At 45.8% G+C, this 19682-nt stretch overlaps 2 protein-coding genes and 1 pseudogene across 8 annotated transcripts in view; 1 reads left to right on the forward strand and 2 right to left on the reverse strand.

Annotated features, from left to right (window-relative positions):
• The first annotated feature begins 187 nt into the window (after positions 1 to 187).
• On the forward strand, positions 188 to 10535 carry cbarpa (CACN subunit beta associated regulatory protein a). 4 transcript variants are annotated; one of them, XM_088428820.1, is made up of 10 exons: positions 188 to 719; positions 2162 to 2248; positions 4245 to 4390; positions 4980 to 5041; positions 5121 to 5283; positions 5403 to 5583; positions 5783 to 5896; positions 6395 to 6593; positions 6880 to 7081; positions 8305 to 10535. In XM_088428820.1, exons 2-10 carry the CDS (start codon positions 2186 to 2188, stop codon positions 9923 to 9925), a joined length of 2751 nt encoding a protein of 916 aa, XP_088284946.1. In that variant the 5' UTR covers positions 188 to 719; positions 2162 to 2185; the 3' UTR covers positions 9926 to 10535. The 4 variants fall into 4 exon arrangements, with proteins under 4 accessions (XP_088284946.1, XP_088284947.1, XP_088284948.1 ...); XM_088428821.1 differs by having other exon boundaries at positions 5403 to 5538; XM_088428822.1 differs by lacking the exon at positions 2162 to 2248 and having other exon boundaries at positions 189 to 719.
• Positions 10536 to 11890: 1355 nt separating this feature from the next.
• Positions 11891 to 19682, reverse strand: part of stk11 (serine/threonine kinase 11) — a 70989-nt gene continuing 63197 nt past the window's right edge. For 2 of the 3 annotated variants that reach the window (XR_015867387.1, XR_015867388.1), the window contains one exon: positions 15879 to 16354. The gene's annotated coding sequence lies outside the window, so the exon portion shown is untranslated. Of the gene's footprint in view, positions 12262 to 15878; positions 16355 to 19682 lie in introns of those variants that run through there. The other variant, XR_015867389.1, reaches the window with a different exon arrangement.
• On the reverse strand, positions 14493 to 19646 carry LOC148415276 (uncharacterized; annotated as a pseudogene). Its single transcript, XR_015867386.1, has 2 exons — positions 16282 to 19646; positions 14493 to 15885 (listed from the first exon to the last, which is right to left on the reverse strand). The product of XR_015867386.1 is annotated as an uncharacterized LOC148415276 (transcript).

Here is a 19682-nt window from a genome sequence, read left to right on the forward strand (position 1 = left end):
CCCTCAATGGTTCTAAAAATAAACAAACAATAATCTCTTGCCTTGGCTTTTTGCACCAGTCAAAAGGCAGCAAATGTGCTTTATTTCACCTCAAGTGCACTGTGTCATATGAGACATGATATAAAATTGAGAACGATTCAACAGGATGTCCTGCTTGGACGCAACTCTGACGTCAGCGGAGCTAACAAAGCGAGGTGCCTTTTCCCACAACGAATCGACGGCCGCTGCCTTGCGGCGGGAAAGCACACTGCGGCAACGACTCCACGCGATTGACACCGTTCGCCGCGCCTGTTGGGGTTCCGACTGCGAGCCGAGATCAACAAAATAAAACAAGGAATAAGTAGAGGCCATCGATGCCGTCTCCGTCATCTATCTGCAGAATCGTCGTTTTACTAGGGCCGGTCACGTGGTGCGTAGGAAGCAGGCAGGGGCGGGGCGCCTGGTGTGGGCGTGTCCGAGGGCTCGCGCTTTTCATTCATAACTCCGGCGCATCTCCGAGCCGCCCCTGAAATCAGAACCTTCGGAGCTCCATCATCATCATCATCATAATAGCTTCGGCGCGCACGCAGGCCCGGTGCTTGAGACGATGACGCGAGCGGACGTTTGGCGCCCACCGACTGATTGGTTTCCACGCGTGTACCCGCGCCGGGACGCTTCAGAGCCCACGACGCTGTGAGCGCCGACGGCGGCGAGCAGCTTCCGCACCTTCTGATCACCACGTAAGACGCGACGCGCGCGCTCGGTCTGAAGCAGTAGCTACTGTACCCCCCCCCCCGTCTTTTTTTATTGGCTTATTGGTTTTTCCGTTCCGTCCCCTCCTCAGCAAGACAGAAAATGAGAAGCGCGCAGTCAAAAAGATGGAGAGAGAGCAAAAACAAATGGCCACAAATGAATGGGCTGCCTCTCCCAAAAAAAATAAAACAAACAAAAAAACAAAAGACGCTTGAAGACGCAGCATAACACCCCCCCAACAAACAATAACAGATCATTAAAGAAAAAAAAGGATTCCTATATAGCATTTTCTTTCAAATCTCATAAAATCAAACTGCAATATTTTATTCTTCTAATGTGTCGTTTGAGTTAATAATCATGCAACTGCTCCAAAAGAGCAGTGGATACGAGTGTAGGCCACCATTATCACTACCGATACCTTGAAATATAAAGCCATGTACAGTATTTGGTCAGTATCAACACTTGGTATCGCTTCTTGCCCATTTCTCAAAATAAGAAATTATTTCCCCCCAAATATGCGGCGGATTTTGAAAAAACAAAAAACAACAACCCTTTAAATAGAATATTTTGAAATTGTAAAAAAAAAAAAAAAAATCATTAAAAGTCAATTTTTTCCCCCAATCATAATTTTAATCTCTCAAAACTCCTAATTTTATGAAACCAAAATATTCCTTGTTCTAACCTGAAAAAATACAATTAACTAGCTCATCCTCCTCCTTAACATGTCCTCTGGCAGTATTTGCCTTATTTTTTTTTTTGTTTTACTTTTAATGTCCTAAGAGGGTAAAAAAAAAAAAAACAACCAAAAAAAAAGCATAACCTCACCATGCATAACTACGTATAATGTAACTGAACATTTTGACCAGCGAACATTGCAAGTGTTGGTAAAAAAACCAAAAACATAGCTATCGAAAGCTGGTTTATACGTACGAGAGATTACATAAAATATCATCTGAGTTGGCTGGAGTGTCTGAGATTGTGTGTGTATGTGTGCATGAGGAATGCTATGAAAGACTCGATGCGCACATAATGACATGCCTCATTCTGCCTCCTAACATGAAAAGGTGCCAATTTACAAGCCTAAAGATGATTTTCTACAAATTGGCAAACATGCACCTGAGCCACTTGGATTGATGAACTTCCAAAAAGCATCCCACTTTTGGAGGCCCCAATCCTCCTGGCCTTCATCCATATGCAGATGCCGTTTCTGGAAAGCCTTTATGGTCATCATTTGAGATAACGGCCTTGCAAGAGCCTTGTGAAAAAACAGCCTAATTTCTTATACAATTACCCTTGCATTGTTGACAGGTAGAGCAGAAAAGGCTTACCATGACATCGTCCGGCCAGGACAAAGATGCAAAATAAATAAAATGGTAGCACCAATGAAGCCAGCATCCGGAGTAAATGTTTTTTTTTTTTCTTTTGGGAGGGGGGTCCTCTGCAGGCTACGCCCATGCCGACCTGGACCATGAGCTATGATTCGCCCACTCCCACAAGTCTGACGGAGAACCCGAGTGTGAGTAAGACGCACGTGTGTGCCAAACGTTTTGCTCGGTCCATATTGGGATAGCTTAATGTGTGGTAGCAGATGAAGGATGTTTGTTGGTGGAACTCTGGAGTCAACAAACCCCCCATTCCTTTAGCTTGCGTTTTACCCTGAAGGCCGAGCATCAATCAATCTGGATGTAGCATCATGAAGAAAGCACGCTTTTTCCAAAAGCACTTGACCAGAAGCCCACAGTGCTATAGAGTGGTGCTTCTCAGGTCAAGTGGGTGCTATGGGGATGCGTGACATTTTTACAGGGTTTCTGCCTGTATCAGCAAATCCGATTGGTCACGACAGGGACGGTAGATTGTTCTTTTCAAACTAAGAGCAAATTCATTGCGACATGAAGCGACTCGTTGCTTAGTTGTAATGGCGACTCCTTTGCAAAACTTTGGATGTGGTTAGTTTAGGCCTCAGCACACAGTGGTTGTGTTCGCGTATTAAAAACCTAGACACCCCCTCCCTTGCGAAAGTGACATCAGCACAGATGCCGGCTGTGGGGATTGCTCATGTGTGTTTCGATTTTTAGCCTCGGGAGACCTCATTTCCCTGCTGCTCGAGAAGGCTTTGAAAACTGATTTAAAGCTCTGGCTGACGTTTCGATTAGTGTCTGTCCGCCTGCTCGCTCGACGCGGCGGTTGTCTTGCTCTGTCTGGAGGAAGGAATGGGTTCACTTGAGGGGCTGGCTAGCTTGTTGTTTGGTCTTATCCAGATTTTTTTTTTTTTTTTTATACTTGTGGTCACTGAGCTGAGCAACTAATGGCACAAGAGATTTCCAGCTCGAATCTGAAGTGTATTTTGTGATGTTCATTTCCTTTTATAAATTTCTTCAGTATTTTGCTTAAGTCTCATTGTAGTAATTTTTGTCAGTGTAACTTCTATGTCAGATAACAGAGACAAAGGCATTCCTCTTGGGCCTGCCCTGGGGGCTGGGGGTTGCTGAACCCCTGACCATCTGACCTCATCTGTTGAAACAATGACCATTTGCCAGAGGTAGACTAAGACATGTAATTTGAGTAGTAAGGGAGGAGATAGAGGGGTTTTAAATGAAGAACAAAGAGCCATGTGGTCTCTCATCACCTGACTAAATGAACCAGACTGCCATAACATCAGCAGTATGAAACTATAGAATAAATCTTTTTCCAACCAAGATACCTGAGTCCAAGAGGTCTTCATTTTCATCACCAACCAGCATTGCCTGGTGGCAGATTCCGGAAACGCAGCTGGGCCAGAACCACAACAAGCTTCAAAGAAATTCACCATAAAGCCATGACTGCACACTGGCGGCTGTCATCAAATCATGCAAGATGTGGAGGCTTGTTTTATTGGGGTTTCAAACACCTCTGAATTATGATATGTACAGCATTCCCTCGCTGTCGCCCAATTTACCTTTTGTGGCCTTGCTATTTCACAGATGTTTTTTTTCCAATGGTGTTTGAATGTTTTAATGGAAGAAAAGGTTCATGCCTGTGAGAAAATGATAAAGTGTGTGGCGAGGTGAGGAGTTTTACTGCTTTCAAACATATAATAAATGCACAAAAATAAGGAAAAAACTGTAAAAGAAAGACAACACACAGTACAATGAAAACACAAATGAAAAAAACATTCTGAAGAAAAATGCACATCATCTGTAAATGAAAATGTTTGAGTACAACTAGGGTACAAGGGAGTGTTTTAATGTCCTGACAAGAGTAGGGTTTTCTTTTCAAATGATGAGCAAATCAGTTGGAACATGAAACACCTTACCGCTAAATTGCTATAATAACTGTTTGCAGAAAAGAGGGCCGAGAGTTTTAACCGAGGTAATACCAATGAGACAAGATCTTATTAATATATTTTGTGATGTTTTTGTTTGCCCCATTGCACCGCCCACCATCAACTCAAAATCATCTTCATCGAAACAAGAGTGTGCCATTACGCACAGTCACGGATGAATAAACGCTATGGTGCTGACTTTTCCGGGCAGGAAGCGCCCCTGTCGGTGGGCCAAGTGGAAAATTATGTGCTGCTCTTGGTGCTGCTGAGCGTTTTTGCTGGAGGGACGCTGGTTCTGCTCTCCCTGCTGCTGCTCTTCTGCCACCGCTGCTGCATGGGCGGGCGTCGCTACTCCAGGTGGGCGCGCAATGCATTTGCACTGCCACTCCGACTTAGCTGCCATCTATCAGGAAAAACTGCACTACGCTCTCTTGTAATGTCAAAGTCAAGTTTGGGTCCCAAAGGGCAAATCAGGGTTACCAGGTCTGAGTTGCAAAGATTGGTCCAGTCGAAGTCAAGTCAGAGTCTGTGAGGTTTGGGTCCAAGCCCAGATGAGATCAACAGCAAATCTCAAGACAGAAAAATACTCTTTTTATGACTGCAGAAGTTAAGACGCGGCACCATGTGTAAACACTATATTGGGTTTCTTTTGAAAGAGGATTTTAATTTTCAGAAATGTAAACATACTTGGCCTCTGTTGAGTGGCTGAGAATATTTTGCAAGGTCAACGGTAGTCTGAGACACATTCGAGTCAAATGCCATGGAGTCCAAGTCAAATCTAAGACTTGACTCAAGTCCGGTCTTGAGTAGCGCAGCCTCGTTTTGTATTACTGTAATTCACATCGAATGAGACCGAGGAAATCTCAAGAGTAAGTATTGAGGGGGATACAAAACAAAAAACAACAGCAACAACAACAAAATACACCAATGTCTATTTCCATTCCAGAGCAAGCGACGACCTCGAGAAGACGAACACAACTTATTTGGATGATTCTCAGCCCACTCAAGGTCAGAGGTCGCACGATCAACTTGTGCATGTGACCCGACTCTCGTGCAGTCACTACTCTCCGTCCCACCCATCTCTCAGAGATCACCATTCGGCTGGATGAAACAGATGGTCTCTCAGCCTCCAGCTGTCCGGACGGCGAGTCAGAGAGATTTGCTACCACCGGGCTGATGGGCCGAAGAGTCTCCTTCAACGAATCTGGTCTGTACGAACAGGAGAGGATGATGGAGGACAAAGGACGCAGGTGCTACTCCCAAAGCCGTCTCCAACTAAAATCTGCTCTGGACTGTTGTCATTTTCACAATCATCAGTGAAAGTGGCTGATTGGGCTCATTCCCTCTGATCTCCCCATTGTGTTTTCAGATACACGCTGACCGAGGGCGATTTTCACCACCTGAAAAAAGCTCGGTTGACTCACCTCAACCTGCCACCGGCCCCATGCGACCTCAAGATCCTCACCATCATGGAGTGCGACTCGACCGAGAGCAGTTCCGTCAATGTCAGTGAGGCGCCTACCGCCAAACTTCCTCTCTCCATCTACCAGGTAAAGGAGAGCCGTCACGACCGGTCCTGGGCTCAAACCGTCAGCTAGGTCTCAGCTAATGAGTGATGTTCAGACATGTGAAAGCACACCAGAAAACTCATAGAAAACCCACATGGTCACAGAAAGTGTGCCTCCTTAAGACCGACGAGAGGGAAAAGCCATCTCGCCATCACGAAAATATGTACTGTTTCCCTCCCAGCCGACCGAGAGATGGGTTCCTGACTGGCTGGGTCAAAGCCTCAGCGGAGGTCTACCAGGAGACACGCATCACTCCGTGGTCCTGGACCAAATTCCCAGACGGAGCTCTCTGACCGTGAGCATCTGCAGTTTTGTTATTTTTAAAACATTTGTCAGACTGTACATCGACAAAGCAAATAATTCTCAGTTGACCAAATGAGCAGACAGGTGTCTCTAGTGTACCAAACTATCTCACCCCAAGAATGTGCTGATTGTATATACCGTGGGACCTTCTGCCATGAACCAAAGCAAAACAGAACCCAACTTTACTACTTACTACTGATGGAAATGGAACGAAACTCAATACGCTATCCAAAATATACAGTATTTGGATAAACTCTGTAAAGAGTTAAGGTCAAGCTTGGGGGGACTTGGTTGGTCTCAACCTTCAACAGTCTTGGTCTTGTCCAGGTCTCCACCATCAAAAGTCTTGGTCCCGTCTCTATACTCTCCACAGTAGTCTGGATAATGTCTGATGTATGTCTAATGTATGGCGATGCCATAATCATTCACCGGGTGTCAATTGAACAAACTTTGACTTGCCATCTCCCGCCATCCCTTCTTTGGGTTCCAGTTGGAGGCGCTTGGGTGCAGACGAGGAGCTCAGACTGAACACACAATGCGGGGGGAGAGCAGCTATGCTTCCTGCCAGACATCCATTTTGCAATTTTTGTCAAAACTGCGGCGCCACACCAGTCTGGAGGGAGCTGGGCCCTATTTCAAGCGATGGAAGTTTGATAGGAGCCACCGGGCCGCCAGTCTCGATGCCAAAGGTTTGTGAGTCTTCCACTGACGTAATTAACCCGCAGGAGTCGCTGCTTCCATAGGTCCCTGGTATAAACCTCTCGCTCCCATCTGCACGCATTTAGAAATGAATGCACAGTTCCATTTTGAGCCTTTACTCCCTGTTTTAAGCATTAATGGTCTTTTTTAGACTCCTAGTGTTTTACTCAGAATCCTTTGTTTTTGATGTATAAAGACCAAAGGGCCAAATGGGGTCAAATTGACGGCCGGGGGTTAAAAAGCTGTCACGTATTGTTTCATGCGATGGTTGACCAGGATCCCCAAAGAAAAGACCCTTCCAGAGGCAGAGAGCTGCAAGTGAAACCACTGAGCAGATTGAGGACGACTCTTCCCTGCGAAATGGCACAATGGGGTATTTTCCACAAACTCCAAGCCAGATCAGCGGTCTCCAGTCCTTGTCTGCTGAGTCTTTGCCTCAACCTTCCATGGGGCACAACGCCTCGGCCTTCTTCCGCAGGTAAATTTGTTAGACCAAACAGCGGAGACCGGAATAAGTCACGTACTGTATATTCGAGAGGGGGGGCGGTGCTGGCTTTATGCCTACAGCGGCCAGAGGCGGCGGCAAAAACAACAAGCACAAATGTATGAACTGGAATTATGCTACTTGCACTACAGACGCGAAAATTCGTGTCGCTACGCTCATTCGCGAGACTTTCTGTCGCTGTTGTACTTTTTATCCACTTTTTGGTCACGCGAGGGAAGGGTAGGGGAGGGGAGCGAGCTTGCTGTGCACTTTACGGTATATCCGGAAAGAAGAGCATTGCTGAGAACGTTCACTTTTTTGGGATGTGACAGAGCCAATATTTTCACCGACAGCACCTTTATTCTTTGCGGCAATACTGGCCAGCCAAAAAATAAAAGTTTCAATGTCGCAATCGAGTGGCCGAGACCGTGCTAAATATTGTGCTGACAATGCTGTGCTATTGTTAGCTTAGCACAGTAACTATGGTTCAACAGCTGTTAAATGAAGCAAACGCTGCACATACCAGTTGTCCCAAGTTCTCCCTTCCGCCTTTCTACAAGCCAGGTGAGTGCTCTTGCTTGGCTCTGTTTTTTGTTGGATTGCTCCCGGTGACCGCAAAGCGGCTGCCATGATTCATTCCTGCCCCCTGCGTGAGCCGTTCAATGTTCCCGAAGTTGATTGGCTGTCGCGATGATAAAGAGTAAAAAATTTTAGCTTCATGCAATAGGCAAAATTTCGCTTCTTGTGACAACGCGCGGTCATTCTCGTCGCTCCATTCGCGTCCATCGCGCCGCCCGATGCGCATTCGCGCCCAGTCGCGCAAACTCCATTAACTACAATACAAAACTCAACGCTTTTTCGCCTCGTTTGCGTTCGGTGTGCACGCAGTATTAAACTAAATCATCTCAAACGTTATTTCGACTGCAGTTCACGCGGCCGATCAACTGGTACCGAGTTGATCGACGGACCGGGGGTTGGGGACCACTGACCTATATCACACAGGAGATCACACAGTCTTCTGGTAGCATAGGGAGCATTAAAGACCAAAGAACCGGGCAAAGGCTCTCGCTGAACTTCACCGCAGCGCGTCAATGCAGCACATCACAGTCAAGTCGAGCCTTTCATTAATTTAGACCAATGCAAATTTTAGCCAAGCGGCTGTGCTGCACAGTCTTTGGGGTTCTTGACTAAACGAGCGCTTTCTTGCTGTTGTTCAGGCTGGATCTGGAGGTTGTCATGGTGGAATTCAGAGGTGGCGACGGCAGCGAGAGAGAAGAACCACCTTGGCAAACGGACAATTGCCCCAAACAGAGGCATGAGCGCATCTCGGGCAACATGACAGGAGGAGAGGAAGAATTCAAACAAGAGGCGGTTGAGGACTGTTTGTTGGAGCCACAGGAGGAAGCCAAAGTCATTACATTTGAAGACTTGCCCGAGAAAAGGCTTGACGGCGTGGCGTGGGACCTGACGAAAAATTGTTACACAGGAGTAGATGAAGGAGAAGAAGCACCGACGGGAGGTGAGAGCAGACCAAGGGCGGATTCGGGTTCTTCTCTTTCATTCTGGCTTCAGCAGGAGACCCTGGAGGCGCAGCCGTCTCTCTACAGAGACATCTGGAGCTTGCGAGCCTCACTGGAGCAATACGCCTCCTCGGAGCACAGCAGCACCGACCGGGAGTCTGTCCGGAGTGATGCCGAAAGCGTCTCGTCACTAGGCGGCGCGGGGGCCCGCGCCGGGCAGCCGGACAGCCGCTTGTCCCAAGACCTGGACGACGAAGCCGAAACGGAAGCAGAGGTGGGCGTCGGAGGAGGCGGGGCAGACGCTGAAGGGGAGGCGGGTACCCGCAAGCTCCTCCAGATGGATAGTGGCTATGCCTCCATCGAAACGCCGTCCAAAGGGCCTGAGGAGATGCGCATGTTTGCCACTCCCGCGGTTCCTCGTGGGAAGACGGCCTCCGAGAGGAGGTTGTTCTTCACAAGCTTGGGCAGAAAAGGTTCTGTGTGCGAGAGCACTGATGCTGGATTGTTCCAGGAAGAGTCGGAAGACCATTTGAGCAAGAGCGCGGAGGGGAAAGGAGAGTGCAGCCTCCCGCTCTGGGAAGCGCGCATGCTCATCAAAGCGCTCCACCCTCACAAACGAGATGCTCAGGCGTCATCCGGGCCGCTCGAGCCCGGCTCCGTATCTCGGTCCTCCGGCTTTCACCGAGCTCGCCTGGGGCGCCGTGACTACAGCATCGACGAGAAGACGGACACACTTTTCAACGAGTTCCTCCGACATGACCCGAAGTTTGACTGGCCCGATTTGCCCTTTCGAATTGGGCGGCGCTCCCGAGCGCACCTGCGCAAGCAGTGGCAGAGGCGCAAGCAATACAGCGACCCTGGCTCAGGGGCCGGGGGTTGTTATTCGCCATCCCTGGAGCGTCAGAGGTTCACCCCGTTGCCCAGAGGCGACAGTGCCAGTTACCCTCTGGACACCAGGTACCACAGCGCGCTGTCGCGCATTGCCAGCGCCGCTGACGAAGAAGCCAGCGAGACTGCGGCTGGAGATGGCGCGCGGGCTGCCTGCGAGGCGTTGGCCGGAGACAGCACGCGGGTCGCCCTCCCTGACAACGGCGACACTCGGCAAACCTCTTCCCGTGCCAAAAGCGCGAGTGGTTGGCAGCCCGAGCCCCGAGTCGAGAAGGGCGAGGACGACGGCGGCAGCTCTCCAGACAAACTGCTGGCGGCGGTGGAGGAGAGGCTTTATGGTGCTCTGCCAAGGGCCCGACTTGGCCGGGGAGTGACCGGGAGAGTGGTGGCTGCCTCTCGTATTGCCTCGCCCAGCCGCGGTCTCCGCTAACACAGCCGTACCCGTCGCCCACGTTTTCACGTCTGCGGCCATCTTACAAATTCATCACGGACCGTGCCCCATCACGTCGTTAGCGCCCATTCATTTGAACAAACGGGCACCCCTGCCCATCAGAATCTTGTGTCTCGAAAATGTCCAAATACGGCCCAAATGATGGTGACCAACGAGTTGAATAAGCTGAGCCATATCAATGTATATCTTGCTTAATTGTCCTCCCCTGTTGAAATGTATCACAAAAGCGGCACCTCAATATTTAATCGAGCACTACCCAAACACTAACATGTGACGCTAACGGCTTTTGGAAATGAGCGTATCGTGACTGCTAACCTTCAATGTTAGTCAACGTCCAATAAGAGGCCGAAACAATACGGTCAACGGATGAGCAGTCCAAGCATCCACGCCGACAGCCCAGTCAGACGCATTTCTTCTTCACAACACCACTGTGACACCATGTGCACGCCCCTCTTTACCGACTCATCATATTGCACAGAATAACTGAACCTCTCGGCGCCTCCATCTTTAGACATTTTGGAATTGCTGAAATTGTGAGTTTACCGCATGATTGTAGAACTACTACTATTACAATTATGTATGTCTGAAACTTTGTCGCTTGTACATTTTTCAAGTTGAACCAAAAAGCCCTTTGTTGAGAAATCGCAATTTCTTGTTAAGAGCAAGCGTATGCTACGGTGGCCGCCTGGGGCAAACGCGCTGCAAATGTAACAACACACACATACACACACACACACTGGTAAAAATGCGCTACAAATGGCACAACACTATTCCCAAAACGGAAACACATTTACCAAAACGGAAATGCACTGCAAACCGGAAACACGCAGCAAATGTCACAACGGAAACACATTTACCAAAACGGAAACGCGCTGCAAACTGGAAATACATTTACCAAAACAGAAACACACACTGGATGAAAACGTACTGCAAATGCCACAACAAACACACACCGGGTGAAAAACAAGTGCAGATTGTGATTCACAAAATGGAAATGCGCCGGGCCACTACGACAGCCATCGTGGGACCAGATCCTCGGTGCAAGTGTTTTCATTGACCAGCTCTTGGAGAAAGAAAAGGTATGCTTTGCTTTGAATCTCTTTAAACTTTAGGACTTTTATGTTTTACTGTTAATAAAAAAAAAAAAAAAAATCAGTATAAATAAATGATACTGTATACTTAAAATCCGAGCATAATTCATTATTTTTCATCCTTGTAAAGTATGAAGAAAAAAAACGCCTCCTTCTGCTTTCTATTTGTATTTATTTTATTATTATAGTTAGTGTACAGTATAATTATGCTAAAGAAGCTTTTTGCATCTTTCAATCTCTTAATCTTCTATGTGCACATTTTAGGCCGGTCTGATACATTTATGGGATTCCACTGTACTATGCCAACGTGTTTTGTACATCCGTATGTTCATTTAATGTTAAAAAGTTGAAGTTGTGAAACTAAGTTATATATATAAAAAAGAATTCAGTATACAGTATGTTCACACTATAATACATGGTGGTGAAAAGCAGCTCACGTGGGATAGAATGTATGGCCAAATCAGGTTCATTAGTACCTACATACTTTAGTTAGTTGATTATGACTCCTTTGAATAGCAAGAAAAAAAAAGAAAATACACTATCCACTCCGACTGATGTGGCCTTGCAGATTTAACCCGTTAGGTGTATTTATCCATTTTGTGGAGCCACTACCATGTATCCTGCAGACTGTTGTTGACTGTGGCAAAAATCATACAATTTGGAACAGAGTAGAGAAACAAACCCCTGGTGGAGACAGCCCAGTCACAACTGATGCACAAGTAGGCTTTAGTCCAGGTTAAAAAAAATAAAATAAACATTATATATATATATATATATATATATATATATATATATATATATATATATATATATATATATATATATATGTAGTTATTTTTCAGCGAGAACGATTTTAAAAATTAGGAGTAAAAAATGCCCAACTGTTGCATGCATAACTTTTTATAACTTCTTTGCCATGTGTGTGTTGGCTTTTAGGAAGCTTGAGTGTAGTTTTATTCTTGAAATTCAGGGTCATAGAGAGACATCCTTTTCTAAGGTACATCAAAAAAGAAAAGGACAAAAACAAGAAAAATGAAGGTACTATGTCCACACTTAGTAACTATTTCTGATATCTTTAATGGTGTTTCAGTAAATGTCTTATATTTCTTCAGATGAATGCTGGCTATTTGCATAGGAGTGGGGGTCCCCTTAAAGCAGTGAGGGGGAAGTCACTTCCACCTGAGATTCAGCCTCACTGGTCACTGCAACAGATTTTGGCAGCTGCTGTAAAAAAAAAAAACGCATGAAGATTAAAAAGATGATTTGGAAGATTGTAGTCTTGCGTTGTCCTGATGGTAGGAGAGTTATGAACATCCCAGGAATTGACACAACTTTCACAAAACACAAGTACAAGGACACAATTGGAAAGTTGTACTTTTACAAAGCCATGACATCATTCCGTTTCACTGTCAAAGATGGTAGGGTCCCACTATCCAACAGAACTACTAATTCATATTGCTTTCTTTAGTATTATGTACTGTATAATTATTCAATATTACTCTTGTATTTCCCCCCACCTTTACAGTTAAATGTGGTGACATCAGTGAGCAATAGATAAGTGTCTTCTTATCAAAATATTTGAATTTTTACATCAAAGCCACAATCGTACCAAAGAACATATCTTGGGTTTTTTAATATATTAAGTGACAAATTTATTTCAGAAAACCAATTTTGCAGCTTGCATAATTCATTTGTGGTTTCTGTAATAAGTTTGTCAACATTTTCACCTGAGTGCATGATTGTAGTATTGTCTGCGAACAAGATATTTTAGTTTTTCAGACGCCAAATATATACCATTAATATATAAGTTACCTGCTCTGTTAGCTATTATTATGTAATACTGAGAACGATGAAAGCGAAGTGTTTAAACAGATTCAAAGCAAAGCGTACCTTTTCTTTCTCCATGAGCTGGTCAATGAAAACACTTGCACCGAGGATCTGGTCCCACGATAGTTGTCGTAATGACCTGGCGCATTTCCATTTTGTGAATCACAACCTGCAGTTGTTTTTCACCCGGTGTGTGCTTGTAGTGGCATTTGCAGCGCATTTTCACCCGGTGTATGTTTCTGTTTTGGTAAATGTATTTCCGGTTTGCAGCGCGTTTCCGTTTTGGTAAATGTGTTTCTGTTGTGGCATTTGCTGCGTGTTTCCTTTTTGGTAAATGTCTTTCAGTTTTGGGAAGTGTTGTGCCATTTGTAGCGCGTTTTTACCGGTGTGTGTGTGTTGTGCCATTCGCAGCGCGTTTGCCCCAGTCAGCCACCGTAGTATCCTCAGCAAGTATCTTCTCTAACCCTTGTTCTGTTCTGTTTTGAGCACAAGCAAGGCAATTCAATTGTAACAATAGATTTGGATTCATTTTTATTTGCAGAAATATTGGCAGGAAGTACCAAGACCCAAACAATTCAGCCCTGTTTCATTAGCATGATGGGTCAATGCATTGCATAAAGCTGCACAATTCAGCAATGGTCCTTTTCAGATACAGTTCAGAGAAAGAAATACATTGCGACAAGAGTATCATTCATCTAACCAATGCTGCATCAACGTAAAAATGGCACAAAGATCCAAGGTATGGACGTCTTTCCCCTAAGTGTTGGGTTAGCCAATTGTGTGGTTACAAGGGTGCACGCACCCCATGCCAACACGTAGCTCCACCCCCCCAGCTCAAAGGCCGCTTTTGAGTTGGAAAAATCCTTTTGGGAGGTTACAAAGTTAAAATGCGAGTGTAAGATATTTGACTGATGTCATCAGTCAATCTTATCTTTAAGATCTTATCTCTAATCCTTTCCTGATATAAAATTACAATTCAACTGCTGAACTAAATTAGTAATTATAATAATACAAAACTAAACAGGTGGGTGGTGGTGGGGGGCGTAAGAAGGGTTATATCAGACAAACTACGGCAAGCGGGCCGTTTCGCCAATAATGGCACAGATGATTCCACCCCTGGTTTTTATTCTAGGTGTCATTTCAATTGCATTAATTCAAAGTGAAATCTCATTCATTGGAGTGGCCCTCAGTTTGAATCGCTAATGAAAAAGCCTATTCCCCCCAATATTGTCAAAAACATATAAAGATAAGTTAATCGTCTGTAGCATCATCTGTAGCAAGTCAATAAAGTTAGAAGGAAGACAAACAGCAACATTGAGTCACATGTGTTGTCAACGTCACTGGCTTATAGTGCTTTCCTCTGCCCGAGTTGTAGCAGAAGACGACAGTTATGTATGTAACAGTGGTTCTATGAGCCCCGGAGGACCGCTTCAACGTGGAAGGTGAGCGACCCTTATCCAAGAGAGACTGCAGAAATTCCAAGACAGCAGAATCAGGGCAAGTCACTGAGTCTGTGGCAAGTGTCGTGCACCACGACACAAACAACTTCCACATGTTGTTATACAACAACCGCGTAGAAGGCGCCCTGGCATTGACAATAGTGCGCCTGACTGAATCAGAGCAGCAGCTCAGCAACGGTTCGGGCCCCTCAGAGGCCACACACACAGACGGAGCCGATGAGGGTGGGGATGCCAAACCTGCTCCTCTTGCTGGGACAACAGATCCACCCAGGCTGGAAGATGCCAAGGGTCGGCAAAGCACAGGCTGTGGAGTAGAGAGAACCACGTCCGTGCCAGCCAAAAGGGGGCAACCAGCAACAGGGTGTGGCCCTCCTGAAGGACCCTTCGGAGCACCATCCACATCAGGAGAAGGGGAGGGAAGGCGTATAGGGGACAAAACGGCCAAGGATGCTGGCCCAGTGGGCTTATCCTAACCCTCTATCAGGTAGAACCAAAGGCGATAGTGAGTCAACTCTTGCGTGGCAAAGAGGTCCACCTCCGCCTGACCGAATCGATCCCATATAGCAAGCACAATCTCTAGTTGCAGACGCCACTCTCCCGGCGCTGGAACCCCGCGAGACAACGAGTCCGCAACCTGATTCAGGATACCCGGAAGATAGGCTGCCCGCAGACTGGCTAGGTGGGCGGCCGCCCAATAAAGGTCTCGAGCGACCATCAGCAGCCTGATGTACCTGGTAACCCCATGATGATTGATGTGGAAAATTGTCGAGGTATTGTCTGACCGCACCAGGACGTGCCGATCCTGAAGGAATGGCAGGAAGTTGATGAGTGCATGATGCACAGCACGAAGTTCATTGATGTGGTCTGCGGCGTCTGCCGACGACCAATGCCCCTGAGGGAACCTGTGTTGCCAAATGGCAGCCCAGCCGGAGGGACTGGCATCTGTGTAAACCACTTCCCGGCGAGAGGGCACCACTCCCAGCCCAACGCCCGCAGCCACAAAAGCACGCTGGCGCCATGGGGCCAATGCGAGAAGACAGCGACGAGACACCGGTAGGCATCGGTGCCGATGTCTCTTGGCATCCAAGCGGAAGCCGTTCCACCACATCTGTAGGGGACGAAGGTGTAGGAACCCCAGAGAAACCACCACAGTAAGAGAAGTGAACTTTACCAGTAGACATAAAAAATGTCCGAACGGGAGGCGCCTGTTTAGGCGAAAACCCTCCAGGACACGCAAAACATCGTCTACTCTCTGAAGTGGAGGGCGGGCCAGCATGGTCACGGAGTCCACCGACACCCCAAGTAAGGTGGTCTGTCGTGAAGGAATCAGAGCAGACTTTGTCAAGTTCACCCTGATCCCCAACCGACACACGTGACGAAGCAGCACAGTAGTAACCCTGATTACCTGCGCACGAGACTGCGCGCAGATCAGCCAGTCGTCTAGGTATGGGAGAAGTTTCATGCCCCTCGCCTGCAGAAGAGCAAGGGCTGCCTTCACGAAGCGAGTGAAGACTCTTGGTGAGAGTTCGAGCGGAAGCACCTGGAACTGCCAGTGGGCGCCCTTGTAAGCAAAGCGCAGAAAACGTCGGTGATGAGGCACAATGGGGACATGAAAGTAAGCGTCTGTCAGATCGACTGACGTGAACCATTCGCCAAGACTGACCGACCGCAGTACGTCGGACGTCATTAGCATGCAAAATGGTAACCGCTTGAGGTAACGATTGAGCCCTCTCAAGTCAAAATCGGATGAAAACCACCTGTCTTCTTTGGGACCAGGAAGTCAAGAGAATAAAAGCCCCTGGTGAGGCTTGGATGAAAAACAGGCTCGATGGCCCCTTAGACCAGGAGAGTAGTAAGCTCCTGATCGAGAGCCAAGGCCTTCACCGGGTCGGCCTTCAAAATTGCCCTTGCTCGTCGATGTCAGGGTAGGAAAAAACCCAAACAAAGCTGCACTTACTTTTACTACCGGGTGGCGGAGCTTTTCCCAATAGGAAGTGATGACATCACAGAGCGCCATGGGTCTTTTGTGCCTTCGGAGCAAGAGGACACAGTGACGCACAAGCAATATATACATTGCACAAAAATGGCTGACGAGCCAAGCCTACATATTTCGCCATGGTTTATTTTTAGTTAAAGCGCCAAAATATGACTTGACTTGATACCAATTAGTATTAGTCAAAAGAGCCAATGCGAAAAATTCCACATACTCCCTTGGAACGTTTTCACATCAACAAAATCTTTTTGTTTTGTTTTTTTTCTTCTATTTTTAACACCAATATTTTCCCTTTTATTGCAAAAGAATACCACCTCCAAATATCAGCGCACGTGAAAGCTTTAGGAGCATTACGGTAAATGCAACAATACGTACACATTCCGGACAGACAGCCTCTGGAGGCATGCCACCCACCATGTAAAACAATTAAATAACTACACCTACGATTATGTTCAAAACATAGTATTGGTCGTTATGAACACATGTATTTGCAAATTTTTTAAATTTATAATAATTTGATGTATTCATTTTGAATTAAAACTGTCCAAATCTTACATATTGTTGCATTAAAGCAGGCATGTCGAACCCCGGTCCTCGACGGCCACCTATCCTGCATGTTTTTGATGTTTCCGCCATCCAATGCACTGGAAGAGTTTGGGTGGGCTCTCTTTCTCTCGCACCCCCTTTGCTGACGAAGACGAAGCGCAGCGCTTTCACACTCTTCCCTCCCTCCGTAAAAAACTTGTGACTCGGCTGCTCGCTGGTGATGCAGTGGGGGTTGGGCCGTGACGGGATGGCACGTCTGTGGCCGTGGACTGTTGCAACATTGAATGCAGGCTTGCATTTTCACAGCCAACGTAAAAAGGCTCTCACGGCGGACTAGACTTTCCAAATGCCTATCAAGTGGGGGAAAATGAGTGTGCTTTCACAGGTGTTGTAAAGGGACGGGGAAATTTCACTTGCGTTTGTGTGTTTTGCTTTTTTAAAAGGGATTAATCGGGCATTTAACAGTAAAACAAAAGTTACGTTTATGTAATTTGACAATTACTTCTCATGTACAACAACAAGAATGTACGTAGCCACAGGCTGTCAAAAGAAAACAGCATCACATGTGCTCAGGTGACAACCAATCACATCTCAGCTTGCCAAACGTCACATGACTAAAGAGGACAGGGGAACCGCGATTGGTTGTGAGCCTTGAGAACACCACGTCATTTTTGATCCGCGGCAAATTCGGCGATTCTCAACCTCATCCAAGACCGCATGTTTTGCATGTTCAATGCGGTGTGAAAATTTAGCCATACATTAAAAAAAAACTTGAATTTCCTTACATCAACTTTTTACTGGTGAAAAAAAAGTCAGGGATCCCTTGAAGGAAGCACAGTATGGCGCGTGAGTGTGCTAAATGTGACCGACGTGTTGCGGTCCCACCAGAGCTCAGTCCAAAGTCGAGAAAGACAAATAAACCAATACCAGAACCCAAACAGACTTGGCATGTTTTTTTTAATATAAATAATTACAAAATATTCATTGGAAAAAGCTAACTAAAGGGGAAAGCACAAGTCCCCTCAGTTGACATGGCTCAGTTTGCCCGTCGTTGACTTGCTTCTCTGTACAGCATGCGGCTTTGAATGCTGGGGGGAAACCCGTGCAAAGTCCTCGTATAGAGACGCTGTCCACACAGTCATTTTGACCACCAGGTCAAGGGCATTTGGATGTCAACAAAACTAGTTTCATGTAGTGATGAGGATTGCTAAATGAAGCCTCATGAACCAGCTTTTTTTTTTTTTTGCTCCTTTAGATTCAGATTTAGGCACTCTTATTTTAAGGATGCATCGGGAATTGAATTAAGTTCCATTTCAATAGCCTTTATCTCTTAATCAAGATCCCCATCTGGTGGAGTAGAACCCCCACCTCCCATGTTTCATGAGGCATCATTTTCCCATCATATGGACCAAAAGCTAGTTAACAAAGTAATGCTCGACTAGCTTTCCATCCATATTGAAAAATAGATGTACTGTATCATATTTACTTTCCCTCTTTAATAGCCATGCACATCACAATGTGCCTTTGAACTGCTAAAAGGTTTGGTAAAAACAAAAAGGTAGTCAAAAGTCACTTTTACACAGACTCTGCAAATACTTTTGTTCAAAGAAACTTTGAGAAGCCAAGAATGTTTTTTTTTTTTTTTTTTTTTTAAATATAATAAAAAATAAATAAAGTGCCCGTGTCTACACGGGCGTCTCTGCCCGGCCCACTCGTTCTTTTCCTACCGGCGCTCCCAGTGTCCTGCTATGCAGCGACAAAACATCGGCTGCTGTGACGTTTGGGGGAAGACTGCGCGGTTGGACGGACCAGCAGAACCACTGACATCGGTCGTGGCTTCCGCCTCAGTCTCGCCGGCCACAGGTCGGAAAGCTTCCATGAGAATCGGCTGAATGTCAAATTTGAAATTAATCCCCGGGATTACCAATTCTAATTTTCATTAGGATTTGGGGGGTAAAATAAAAAGCACCCCGGCCCCCAAAAAGGTTCAATTTGTACTATATTTCATAAAATAAACATTTATTTAATTAGTGCCACATTTAATTAATTAATGAAAGATTCATTTAATGAATGTCACTTTTAATTAATGAAACATTTATTTAATTACACTTTTAATTAATTAATGAAGCATTTATTTAATTAATGACACACTGTTGCAGCGTTTCATGCATTTATTTTATCTGTCAACCTCGCTCGTCCAAGATTTGATGGGCAGGTTCTAACGCCTGACTGGTTACCCTGCTCCTCATACCAAGCCAGAGAAGGAGTTATAACCAATGTGGATAGTTATTTGGTCATTCTTTAGTCAATGTCGTGATTGGAAAGTGCGGGCATTACTCAATTTCAATACATTCTTCCACTTTACATTGTATAAAATCGTTTTGTGCAGGCCCTGCTTTCACATATAGTGAACCCTCGTTTATCGGTAGATATGTTCCAGCACCGGCCGCGATAGCTGAAAATCCATAAAGTAGCGCCCCCACTTTTGACATTAAAAAAAAAAAAAAAAAAAAAAAAAAAAAAAAAAAAATTCAAAAACATTTTTGGCTGAAAAGTCTTCATGCTATACTTATTATTTAAGACAAATATTACTGTAGAACACATATTTACTTAAATCTAACATTATTAAACCTCATACTGTAGGGGGAGGGAGGGAACCACAAAGCAGCTTAGATTTGTTTACAACTTCACAACTGAAGGTGGCAACTCCAAAACAATAAACCCTATTAACAGTATTTCTATTAATGCTTGCGCCGTCATCGACCGGCAATACAATGTAAACAAGCCCCCCCCCCCCCCCCCCCCCCCCCCCCCCGCTC

This window comes from Hippichthys cyanospilos, chromosome 12 (assembly GCF_059441005.1).
Source record: "Hippichthys cyanospilos isolate Australia breed blue-spotted pipefish chromosome 12, RoL_Hcya_1.0, whole genome shotgun sequence".
Classification (NCBI taxonomy): Eukaryota; Metazoa; Chordata; class Actinopteri; order Syngnathiformes; family Syngnathidae; genus Hippichthys; species Hippichthys cyanospilos.